Source organism: Cherax quadricarinatus, chromosome 24 (genome assembly GCF_038502225.1).
Source record: "Cherax quadricarinatus isolate ZL_2023a chromosome 24, ASM3850222v1, whole genome shotgun sequence".
Taxonomy (NCBI): Eukaryota; Metazoa; Arthropoda; class Malacostraca; order Decapoda; family Parastacidae; genus Cherax; species Cherax quadricarinatus.
This window is the reverse complement of record NC_091315.1, coordinates 35053342-35066828: the sequence shown is the minus strand read 5'-3', so window position 1 is coordinate 35066828 and position 13487 is coordinate 35053342. Positions and strand designations below refer to the sequence as shown.

Sequence of the window (13487 nt, the reverse complement as noted above, 5' to 3'; positions counted from 1 at the left end):
GTTACAGGAACAGTATCGATATGGGAAAGACGAGAAAGCTCATGAGCCTGGGTAGCATTCTGTACGGTGACGATGCGCGTACCGCTCTTAAGAGCATGAAAAGAAATATCTTTACCAACATGGCATAGGAGTGCCTTGCCAATACTGTGGTCAGAAAGACAGGCAGTAGAGGAAGTCGGTCGTAAAGTGAAGAATTTAGTCCATTGTGCAGTCTGAAACTGAGCGTGGAAAGGTAGTGAAGGACGCGTCGATCTTTTCTGAGAAGAACGAGAAGGTGGAGAAGTATCATCAGCAGGTAATTGTCATTGTCGTTTAGGCGTGGGACCAGAGTTGGTCCGACGTGGAACGGGCCGGCGATTCGAAAATTGACGCACCGTAGAGGGAGAGGCCGGAAGCATAGTCAGAGGAGAGCGAAGGTCAGATAAATCGAAGGAGTCAGTCGAGGCCTCAGTACCTGAAGCGGGTGAGGAAACAGCACCGGCAAGAGGTACAGAGGCATGAGGAGTGTCCGAAGAGTGGTCCAAAGACGAGGCGGGGTCAGAACAGGGTGCGGTATCAAGAAGGGGCCCGGGGGTAGCAGGTTCATGGACTAGGGCTGCCATGGTTAGGTTACTTCTTTCTTTTTGTTTTTAAGAAAAAAAAAGAAAGAAGAAAAGAAAATAAAAATAAAAAAAAGAATAAAAAAAAGGGGGGACCGGGGAGGGATAGTTCCTAGGAGGAATGAAAGGGCCAGAAATCTCCCTCCGCGCCCAAGAGGACCTCAGCACCGCAAGTAGCGCAGATGCAGCATGGAACCCGTGCCATACCCTACCCATCATGCCGGTAAACCGGCAATCCGGGATAGCAACCTCACATCTGCCGAGCTACCTCGGTGGACAAAAGAGAGGGCGGCCGGAAATCCGCCACAAAGCATACCTCCTTCGGCCACCACCCCCGGAATCCGAAAGGTGGCTTCCAGAGATACACCCGTCGCCCGAGAGACACCCAAAGCCACCCTCCGGGATACCGGAGAGGGATCAGGACATCCCCAGGCAATCCAGATTCCACGGCAAACTACGCCACCGCCAAGAACCTCAACGGAATGGGATGGACCCCAGTACCCTTTCCCCTACCTAGGAACTAGCATGCCTGTGGAAAAAAAAAAAAAAGGCCAAAAAGGAAGGGCAAAAGGGAGGGGTGGGGAGGAGGAGGAGGAAAGGAAAAAGGGGAGGATGGGATAGGGAACGGGGGATTGGGGGTAATTAGGTTTGGTCCAAGGAAGTAGACCGACAGGTCTAATTCCTCAGACCAAGAGCCTCTTCACCACGCCAAGGAGCCCCCCTTGAAGAGGTCAATATCCACAATGAGGTTCTAATGGACTGTCAGAAAAAAGCATTGCATTCAGTAAAGTTCTGAAAAGTAAAACTGAGTAATATATAATCATGTTGGAGCGCTAAACCCGTAGGATTATACAGTGCCTGTGGGGGGGGATGGAAGGTATTCAGGCTCAATTCAGGGAACTGGAGCACAGATCCAATTCCCTAGATCAAGAGCCCATCACCAAAGTCAAGGAACCTCCCATGAGTAGTAAAGGTATAACAAATTATTACTACCAATTACTATTATTATAACCAAGGGGGAAGCACTAAACCCGTATGATTATACAGCTATTACTACCAAGTTGGCAAGGTAATGTGACGGTGCCTCTCTGGCTGCTACTGTCTAGTTTATATCTACCAACACAAACACCAACGTTCCACTCTAAATCAATTTAACCTACATTAATACCACGATAAAAGCAAAACTAACCAATAATGTTTTAAGAGAAAGTAAATATAAAGAGGAGTAACCACAGCCACTAGTATTGTTATTGTGGTAAAGGGCCACCACCGTCCTGAACTAGCTGTGTAGTAAACATACACTAACATATTATTATAAGAACCCCAGGGGAAATAAGTCACTTTGTATGGCTTTTTTGGGTTATCCTAGGTAATTTACACATGTTAAACTATATATGATAATTAATAAGTAAGTTTATTAAGGCATGGGTACACATAAATACAATTATCGTACATAGTGTAAATTAAAATAACCCCCCAAAAAAAGTCAAAGTGGCTTATTTCAATTGCACTTACGTGGACCTGTACCTCAATACACTTACTCTCAAAGACCCTAGTGGAAATAAGTCACTTTGACTTTTTTTAAATAAGTCACTTTGTCCGACTTTTTTGGGGGGGTGTAATCTTAAGTATGCCACTATGTATTATAATTGTACTTATCTGTACCTGTACCTAAATAAAATTATGTCAATGTATTATTCTCACAATATCTCGCTCAATTCTGAGTATTTTTAAGTCATGGGTTGTTAAAGCTTAACATTGACCGAAACGTTATCTGATCAAGGCTTGTCCTGTATGTAAGTATCCTGTTTCTCTTTTCCCACAATTGCTTTCCCACAATTCCCGCAATTGGCTTTAATGTGTTATCATAGTTTAAACCTATATAATGTACTACATATTATGTGTGTGTCCATAACATCTATGTTCCCTTAAGCTCATTCTAAATATTTGTATATGGTGGCCCGGTGGTCTGGTGGCTAAAGCTCCCGCTTCACACACGGAGGGCCCGGGTTCGATTCCCGGCGGGTGGAAATTCTGACACGTTTCCTTACACCTGTTGTCCTGTTCACCTAGCAGCAAATAGGTACCTGGGTGTTAGTCGACTGGTGTGGGTCGCATCCTGGGGGACAAGATTAAGGATCCCAATGGAAATAAGTTAGACAGTCCTCGATGACGCACTGACTTTCTTGGGTTATCCTGGGTGGCTAACCCTCCGGGGTTAAAAATCCGAACAAAATCTTATCTTATCTTATGTATGTATAACTTAATTAAAACTTACTGGTCAGACTATACCGGTCCCAGGGCCGTATGAACCCTACAACCGAAAGCGGCAGAGATGATCCGCACTTTCCCAGAAGCACAGCAGCTGTAGATCAACGCCCCTTAAGGAAGGTTCCTTGATGTTGGTGAGGGGCTCTTGATTTAGGGAATTGGATCTGTGCTCCAGTTCCCTGAATTAAGCCTGAATGCCTTCCACATCCCCCCCCAGGCGCTGTATAATCCTCCGGGTTTAGCGCTTCCCCTTGATTATAATAATAATAATGTAGATCAACGCACTTGAAAATGATAAGACACATGTGCAACACTTGAGTATCTTCAAAGATACCCAAGTGTTGTACATGTGTCTAATTTATCAACTTGTCGGTTCTCTGAACCATTCATCTACATGCACTTGAAAATACCCAGATGTAGAATCAACATCCTAAACATCAAAGCCATAAAAGATCTCACGGCCCCTCAACAGAAGTTCCTTAATGCCGGTCAGGGGCTCTTGATCTAAAGAATTGGACCTGTGCTTCCTTTTTTTGCATGGAACTTAAATGTCTCCCATTTTCTTAGGATATAAGCAAAAGAAGAAAATTAAAAGTGAATACAGGAAAGAGTAAGGTTATGAGGATAACAAAAATATTAGGTGATGAAAGATTGGATATCAGATTGGAGGGAGAGAGTATGGAGGAAGTGAATGACCCCCGAAGCTCTCTCCAGGTAAACTCCAGGTAATTCAGATATTTGGGAGTGGACGTGTCAGCGGATGGGTGTATGAAAGATGAGGTGAATTATAGAATTGATGAGGGGAAAAGAGTGAGTGGTGCACTTAGGAGTCTGTGGAGACAAAGAACTTTGTCCTTGGAGGCAAAGAGGGGAATGTATGAGAGTATAGTTTTACCAACGCTCTTATATGGGTGTGAAGCATGGGTGATGAATGTTGCAGCGAGGAGAAGGCTGGAGGCAGTGGAGATGTCATGTCTGAGAGCAGTGTGTGGTGTGAATATAATGCAGAGAATTCGTAGTTTGGAAGTTAGGAGGAGGTGCGGGATTACCAAAACTGTTGTCCAGAGGGCTGAGGAAGGGTTGTTGAGGTGGTTCGGACATGTAGAGAGAATGGAGCGAAACAGAATGACTTCAAGAGTGTATCAGTCTGTAGTGGAAGGAAGGCGGGGTAGGGGTCGGCCTAGGAAAGGTTGGAGAGAGGGGGTAAAGGAGGTTTTGTGTGCGAGGGGCTTGGACTTCCAGCAGGCATGCGTGAGCGTGTTTGATAGGAGTGAATGGAGACAAATGGTTTTTAATACTTGACGTGCTGTTGGAGTGTGAGCAAAGTAACATTTATGAAGGGGTTCAGGGAAACCGGCAGGCCGGACTTGAGTCCTGGAGATGGGAAGTACAGTGCCTGCACTCTGAAGGAGGGGTGTTAATGTTGCAGTTTAAAAACTGTAGTGTAAAGCACCCTTCTGGCAAGACAGCGATGGAGTGAATGATGGTGAAAGTTTTTCTTTTTCGGGCCACCCTGCCTTGGTGGGAATCGGCCAGTGTGATAACAAAAATAAATAAGCAAACACCGTCAATAGCCACAAGAGGCACAGGAGCTATAGATCAACATATTCAACAGGTTCAGAACAGGCGACAATACAGTATAATGAACCCAATTACACAAAGCTCGGGTCAACATTTTCATGGACTATTAGACCCAGAATTTTCACTATGACAGTTTTCCATAGTCTCTTTTATGTTATGAAAATCAAATCAATTTTTCACTTTTAGACCCCTAATTGCTTAGTACTCCAGAATGTTATGTACGTCACTTCCAAATTTTAATACAACTGGCAAATTGGTATCTACAGAGCCCACTAAATATCCATATCTTTGTTTGGGATCACAATATTATCCTCGTGGGTTTAGTTATGATAATAATAATAATAATAATAATAATAATAATAATAATAATAATAATAATAAATTGTTAGAGAAAGATACACCAGCAGTGAAAGTTTGAAGCCAGTCTAAAAAAAAATCAAAATTTGTTCAATAAAATTTTCAAAATGACACCTACACACGGCTGTGGTTCATACGGCTAGCAGTAACAGCCTGGTTGATCAGGCCCTGATCCACCATGAGGCCTGGTCACAGACCGGGCCACGGGGGCGTTGACCCCCGGAACTCTCTCCAGGTATACTCCTGGTATACACAACCAAACCAATCCACAACTTTTAAAGTGAGATACATAATTATGTACCTTCCTAATCCTTTGACTACCGTCCACAGGATGGGTATGGTGTGCATAACGAAGATATTAAACTCAACTAATACATCAGTGATGAGATCCTGAAGACAGGAGAGGTATTCACAAGTTACCAGTTTTAGTTAAATTGGCACTTAACATAGTTCATTAACAATATGAGCTTTTTTTTAAGATATATCAGTGCTGTAAGTTTGAAGTCGATCAAAAGAGGCATTCTCAAGCTATCACACAAACCATTATCACACTTCAATGTAAGGTATCCTGTAGTTCGATTGCCAGCGCACTCAGATCATACACTGAGGTCCGTGGTTCGATCCCGGTACGAGTGGAAACATTAGGACGTGTTTCCTTAAGGCACCTGCTGTTCCTGTTCACCCATCAGTAAAATAGGTACCTGGGTGTTAGTGGACTGGTGCGAGTCGCATCCTGGGACAAAAGTGACCTAATTTGCCCGAAATGTTCTGCATAACAAGGGGCTTTCTACACATTAGTATGTCACTGGTGTCAGTTTGGCCTATATACCTTGTACATGTACTTGTAGAAATAAAGATTATCATTATTATTATTAATTTTATTATTATTATAAAGCTTCACAAATTGTAACTTGCACAGTCCAATAACAATCCGAACTGTTGAAAATTTTAACCCAACCAAAGGAAGCCTTACCAAATTATCACACGGAAACCTTGAAGGAAGGAAAAATAAAACTGACAACCACTGTGGAAAATTGCATTTATCTGTATGTATAATGATGTACATAACAATAAATGAGCATAGATAATTATTATTTATCAGTTAGACTAAAAACAACAGACATAGCCCCACTCCACAAAGGGGGCAGTAAAGCAACAGCAAAGAACTACAGACCAATAGCACTAACATCCCATATCATAAAAATCTTTGAAAGGGTCCTAAGAAGCAAGATCACCACCCATCTAGAAACCCATCAGTTACACAACCCAGGGCAACATGGGTTTAGAACAGGTCGCTCCTGTCTGTCTCAACTACTGGATCACTACGACAAGGTCCTAAATGCACTAGAAGACAAAAAGAATGCAGATGTAATATATACAGACTTTGCAAAAGCCTTCGACAAGTGTGACCATGGCGTAATAGCGCACAAAATGCGCGCTAAAGGAATAACAGGAAAAGTCGGTCGATGGATCCATAATTTCCTCACTAACAGAACACAGAGAGTAGTCGTCAACAGAGTAAAGTCCGAGGCAGCTACGGTGAAAAGCTCTGTTCCACAAGGCACAGTACTAGCTCCCATCTTGTTCCTCATCCTCATATCCGACATAGACAAGGATGTCAGCCACAGCACCGTGTCTTCCTTTGCAGATGACACCCGAATCTGCATGACAGTGTCTTCCATTGCAGACACTGCAAGGCTCCAGGCGGACATCAACCAAATCTTTCAGTGGGCTGCAGAAAACAATATGAAGTTCAACGATGAGAAATTTCAATTACTCAGATATGGTAAACATGAGGAAATTAAATCTTCATCAGAGTACAAAACAAATTCTGGCCACAAAATAGAGCGAAACACCAACGTCAAAGACCTGGGAGTGATTATGTCGGAGGATCTCACCTTCAAGGACCATAACATTGTATCAATCGCATCTGCTAGAAAAATGACAGGATGGATAATGAGAACCTTCAAAACTAGGGAGGCCAAGCCCATGATGACACTCTTCAGGTCACTTGTTCTATCTAGGCTGGAATATTGCTGCACTCTAACAGCACCTTTCAAGGCAGGTGAAATTGCCGACCTAGAAAATGTACAGAGAACTTTCACGGCGCGCATAACGGAGATAAAACACCTCAATTACTGGGAGCGCTTGAGGTTTCTAAACCTGTATTCCCTGGAACGCAGGAGAGAGAGATACATGATTATATACACCTGGAAAATCCTAGAGGGACTAGTACCGAACTTGCACACGAAAATCACTCACTACGAAAGCAAAAGACTTGGCAGACGATGCACCATCCCCCCAATGAAAAGCAGGGGTGTCACTAGCACGTTAAGAGACCATACAATAAGTGTCAGGGGCCCGAGACTGTTCAACTGCCTCCCAGCACACATAAGGGGGATTACCAACAGACCCCTGGCAGTCTTCAAGCTGGCACTGGACAAGCACCTAAAGTCAGTTCCTGATCAGCCGGGCTGTGGCTCGTACGTTGGTTTGCGTGCAGCCAGCAGCAACAGCCTGGTTGATCAGGGGCTGATCCACCAGGAGGCCTGGTCACAGACCGGGCCGCGAAACTCTCTCCAGGTAAACTCCAGGTAGGAATTTGGGACACCTAGGTCGCAAAAATGTCCCCCTTCGATACCTACCACTGTCATATCCACAAGTTGCTCTGGACCTATTAATTAAATGAATTATACATCACCAGGAATTCTGGTAAATATATAAATTTGTGGACTGTATATTAAATTAAAAAATGATTATATATAAATACACATATACATAACAGAAGGAAAATATATCTTAATATCACTCACCAATTTGACTGGATATTAAGTTGTATCATACTCAGAAAAACCTCACTAACTAAATTTATGAAAACACTGGCCAGAATTATACACAAATCTAGAGAGCTTATCTGAGGTTCCTGGAGCTGTCTTGTCCAGTCGTCTGATATCTCAAGTTATGCAGGAATGCATATCCACCAACTTCGCCTCCTATTTGAGAGGTGTCAGCACAATTTTAACCTCTAGAGCACGAAAAATTCTTCCCCATTCACCAACGTTTCTAATACAAATTCAAAAACCAAGATGGCGAGTCTCGTCTGTGCAGACGCAGGCTTTCCGTTTTCTATGACATAAATATTATTAAATACAGTATGGCCATCTATTTACATATAAAATACTGAATTTCTGGAAAATATATACAGTATTTTCCACAACCACTATAAAAACTGTTTTGCCTTTTCGGGATGCCTAAATGCTGTGGTTATAATCATAACCATAATTTTATGGAGGGGTGGACCGGTAAGCCATCGGAAGTCCTGGGTCATATGACTGAAAGCTCCAGCTGCGGGTCATCATCTGGCTAAGACCCGCGTCAGGAAACACTTGTTCTGTTTCCTGATAAACCTTACCTAAACTAACCTATACACATATAAACCGCACATAGGAGAGAGGAGCTTACGACGACGTTTCGGTCCGACTTGGACCATTGTGTATTGTTCCAGTCACGGTACTGTTCCTTTTTGTTCTTTCTAACCTAACCTGTACGGCATATGGTAAGAGTAAGAGCTATGATTACTGTGATATATGGTTTGGAAAACTGACGTGGCTTGATGGTGAAGCATTCTTGATCCAAGGAATCGGAGCTACCCGACCCTTTTTTGTATTAAACCTGATTACCTCCCATTCCCAGGCTGTATGACTCATGTAGGTTTAGGTATCCCCATAAAGACTAAATATCTAGATGTTCAACTTCAACCCTGGCAGCAAGTCTAGAATTTCTCTCACGTAGTTACTACAGCACATACTGATGTATGGGAATCTTGTCTGTCTCACTAGCAGTATCGAGTCCTGCTGACTGCGATCTTTCTCTGTATGTGTGCACAAATTGGAAATAAATACACTCGCTTGTTTCTGCGTGGTGCATTGCTATAAAAATCGCTTGAGAGGTCAGAACATACAGGATGAGATTGAAATAGCTTGAATCCATGCAGGATGAGATTGAAATAGCTTGAATCCATGCTTGAGGCTGACTGACGTGCCCGGGCTGGGAAAGAAACATGGCTTGTGAACCAGGCTGCCCACTTTATGTGGCATTTGTGACCAAGTGGATAAGAGCGCTGCCTGGGAACCTTGCCCGTCTCAGTAGCAGTATTGAGTCCTGCTGACTGATCTCTCTCTCTCTCTCTCTCTTATAATTATTTATATTTACGTATATGGAATATGTCAATTTCATACATATTAAAGAATAAAAGTAAAACTCATATTGTTGTTGCCTGATTTATGAGAGATTATTATTGCTTTCATGGAAGTGCTGATTTCTTAGGAGTTATATTTTAATGTTAATTCAGGTTAGTTTTTGTTATGGACATTGTTTTATGTTGTGGAAATGTAAGAAACGTAACATAACACAACGAAACCCAACCTAAAATTCCTGCCCGAAATGCCCCGGCATGATAGTGTCTTTCTTTGTACCTAACACATCAAAAAATCTAATTGCAAAGAAATAAATCTTTGTCTTTTAATGTAACTTATGCTTACTAAGCCAGTGGTAGATACCGGACTAACTCACTTTTGTTTACATTCGATTCGTATTTGTTTACGTTCGCTGTGATTGGCCAGGAGCATCAATGCTAACTGCTAGTTGGCACTGATGTGCTGCAAGTCCCAAAATAAACACTTTTTTTTGTTAATATCTTCTAAAATAAAAATTTGCACAATAAATAACAATTTGTACCGGTGTATAGATAACCTGTTGGTATTTTATAAAGGTAAATAATGGTTTATTTTTCAAAAGGACTAGATCTCCATATTAGCCCATACCGTGCCTGGAGACTGGGAGGTAAGTAGGTTTAAGTCAGGGAAGTGGTCAGGTCCAACCCCTTCGATCAAGAGCCCCTCAATGGCACTAAGGAAATTTTCATGAGGGGAGTGAGATTATTAATTGAGGAGGATAGCCATGCATGTGTGTACTTAGTTGGTTTATTTCTGTTGTGTGGTGGAGGCGCAGGCGCCCTGCCACAGCTTGCCATATACACTCATATTTATTTACTTTACACATAGCATCCACTAACACTACACACGACTGTATTAAGCCACTCACCGGCCCATGATTTCAGACATGCTTAAAGGTTGAAGAAAGAAAGCTATGGAGGAAGGAGAATAAAAAGTGTTGTGAGTGAGGGTTTTGGTGGGGGGGGGGGGGGGGGAGTGGAGAGCCACACTTGGCTCCCTCAGAGATCTCTCACCAGAGACACATCTCTCACCTGTGGTGGTGCTCCCGTGGGTGTCCACACCGTGCTGCTGGCCTCACATACACACACAGTGAGCAGTGTACACTTTCGCCATGGATCCCGAAGCCTTCCTGGAGATGGCCAACCAGGTCACGAAGTTGAAAATGTACCCATACTTCGACATCGCTCACTGCACCCTCTGCTGCCTCTACGTCCGCGATGACCTGGGCACAGGTCAGCACTACACCTGCTTCTGATTAATTCATCTCTTCTTCCTTGCATAATGACAGTCTGTCAGTTCGAAGAATACCATTCAATCATCGACAGTATACAGCACCGACAAGTTTATGAATTAAGAAACATGTGCAGCATTTTCGGCAATAGGGTACCCAAATATTGCATGTATCTTATTCATTAGTACTCTTCAATATTCTCATGTGAACCGAAGTGTGTCTCTTGCAGGCTGTCATTACTCAGGGCCTAGAAAGTGTTAATTGTTATGTACAGGATGTTTAGCTGCAGACCTTGACTAGTGAAAGGACCTTCAATCAAAGAATTTGAGCTATCCTTGCATTCCTTAGATCGAACCTTCCTTCAAAGGACGTTCCTTCATGCTAGTGAGGTGCTCTTGTTCCAAGGAATTAGACTTTACCACTCCTTCAATCGAACCTGATTGCCTCCCACTCCTCTCGGCACTATTTGACCTCTATGGGTCTAAGGTTTCCTTAATATCTTTATTTCTACAAGTACATGTACAAGGTATACAGGCCTAGCTGACATCTGTGACATACTACTACATAGACAGCCACTTGTTATGCTGAGCATTTCAGGCAAATTAGGTCAATTTTGTCCCAGGATGCAACCCACACCAGTCAACTAACACCCAGGTACCCATTATACTGATGGGTGGGTGGGTGAACATAGACAACCAGTGTAAGGACACATGCCGGGAATTAAACCTGGACCCTCACTGTGTGAAACGAGAGCTTTTGCCACCAGGCCAAGGGCCACCGTAATAATAATTAGATAGAATCTGATTACCCATACCTCCCATTCCCTAGGTTCAGTATGACCCCTACAAGTTAAGCACTTTCCAATAATTATACGAGTGTGTACTAAACACTTTGTGCTGTTAAGCCATTCTGTTAAACATTTTGTGCTGTTAAGCCATAGATATTAGTAATTACCTATTAATTCATTTTGTGTAATGTTGAAATGAGATGGAAACATTCTTTAGTAGTTATTTTATTTTAGGTATACAGTAATGTAGCAACTTATGTGGGTGAGAGAGGTCAGTAATGGTGGTTGTGGTGGACAGAGATGAGTGTTTTACTGTAATTATAACAGTGACAGAATTCTGTAACCAGTGAACCTGGTCCATAGTTTCCATATTTTACCCAGCAGATGATGTTCCATATTTCCTAAGGACATTAGATCAAATGTTTACTGTATTCATTATAAAGAAATGGTTAAGCTTTTATTCAGGTTCAGTATTCTCTCAATGGAGGTTCCTTGATGCTAATGAGGAATTCTGTTCAAGGAATTGGACTTGTCCTCTGTTTCCTTGAATCGAACTTGATTGCCTTCCATTCTCCAGGTGCTGTAGGACCCATTGGGTCTCAACCCAATAATGATCAGGTTCAATAGACAAGTTTAACGACAGGATCATCATCTCACAAAGACCAGAATTGGGAGACACTTTCCTATTTTTTGAATAACAAAACACCACCTACCAGTACTGATAAGACAGAACTGAGTTACCTTTAATGTCATGACTAGTATTAGAATAAATAAATTTTAAAATAAAGATAAAGAATACTATATGAATGAAACTGCAGAAAGGGAGGAGAGTGATTTCTTGTATTGCTAAACTATGACAGTGAACTAATATACAGTATTTGTTAGTTTTTCTTGTTATTAATACTCTTAATAATGGAGAGGATAAAACAGAATGTACATGCCTAACAACATACCCTGTCTATGGAACAATTCATGTAACTGATATGGAACAATTCATGTAACTGACAAACTGATTTAATATTCACTTATTATTGTTGGCACTGGTAAAACTAGATGATAAATAACTTTGTAACTGATACTCTAGTCATGTAACTTATATTGAATTCACATAACTGACATTTATGCAATGCTTTTTGTTGTTAATATAGGTATTAATAAAAGTAGAGGTAAGGTAACAAAGTAATTAGTATATTCATATAATTGATATCCCTGTATTCATTTTATACTGACTTCTATTATAATAATTATAACTGATGTATTCATGTAACTGATACTGCACATTCATTTTATATGACTTTTAATTATTAATATTAATACTTAAGGGTAAAAGATAAAACTATATAACTAGAGGTATGTATGTAACACAAGCACCCTAATGGACATAAGTCACAGTGTTTGATTTTATTGGCTTACCTATGGTTCATTTCTATACAAGTTACCACAGGATAATTTTGCACGTTTAATTAACCCCTGACATTCAAGTAGTAGGTTTATATATGTACTATAGTTAAGCAATTGCTGACTTACTGGTTCTGTATACTTATGGTTAAGCATCTACAATGCTGCTTTACCAGAGCTACGTTTTCCATCCCATTTAAAAAAGAAATCATATACGTAATAGCATCTTAGTACATATATGGTAGTTCCCACAGTGTCCGGGTAAGTCACCGACTTTTCAAATTACTGATGTTGAATTATCCAGGCAGCTGATTCAGAGACTTGTTAAACTATAATGACATATTATCCACAACAATAATTTAGGTTTGGTTAGTGCTTGCTGTTAATTTTACAAAATTTGTACTGGATATGGAAGAACTCTTCATCAGTAGAAAAATTTCAACACTGACTTGGTAATGTCAGCGAGATCACTGGCATTTGTCCTCATTTAAAATACACTTCTGTAACTCCAGTTTTCTATCTTAGGTAGACAGATTTCATTACTTTATTTAATGTGTGAATCCCACACAAGAGTGACTTTTATAATTTAACCTTGGATATAAGTTATATTGTTCGTTCTTGTACTTTCAAAAAAATTATAGCTTAGCATTACAATGCAAATATGTAAGACTTTCCACAACATCTGGAGGGTGTATCCAGGACAGAATTGTCACATGTGAAAGAAACTCCAGACCAGCCATAAGAATTTAAGTGTTTGGTAAAATATATTCACACAGCAGCATATCATATCCTTTGAGAAAGAGGAAATTGTTGCCATTTTTTCATTTGCTTCTTAGATTATTTATTAGAACGAAGAATAAAAAAGAACAGCACGATGACCGGAACAATACGCAAATAACCCGCATATAGAATGAAAAAATGATTCTTGGCAGCTTAAAAATCCAACTTTTGAAGATGCTTAAAATCCAGCTTAAAAATCCAAATGAATTTTTAAGCACCCAGAAACCAATAAAAAACTACTGTGTACA

At 41.1% G+C, this 13487-nt stretch overlaps 2 protein-coding genes across 5 annotated transcripts in view; one reads left to right on the top strand and one right to left on the bottom strand.

Annotated features, from left to right (window-relative positions):
* Nucleotides 1-9653, bottom strand: part of Cchl (Cytochrome c heme lyase) — a 37949-nt gene extending 28296 nt beyond the window's left edge. The window contains exon 1 of one of the 3 annotated variants that reach the window (XM_070088346.1): nucleotides 9632-9653. The gene's annotated coding sequence lies outside the window, so the exon portion shown is untranslated. Of the gene's footprint in view, nucleotides 1-1656; nucleotides 1681-1788; nucleotides 1919-9631 lie in introns of those variants that run through there. The other 2 variants (XM_070088344.1, XM_070088345.1) reach the window with 2 other exon arrangements.
* Nucleotides 9654-10024: 371 nt separating this feature from the next.
* LOC128690918 (trimeric intracellular cation channel type 1B.1) overlaps nucleotides 10025-13487 on the top strand; it is a 37959-nt gene continuing 34496 nt past the window's right edge. Inside the window, exon 1 of one of the 2 annotated variants that reach the window (XR_011392384.1) lies at nucleotides 10025-10275. Coding sequence is in view for 1 of the 2 variants with exons in the window: in XM_070088347.1 (XP_069944448.1) it covers nucleotides 10155-10275 (121 nt within the window). In the remaining variant the exon portion in view is untranslated. The remainder of the gene's footprint in view (nucleotides 10276-13487) is intronic. The other variant, XM_070088347.1, reaches the window with a different exon arrangement.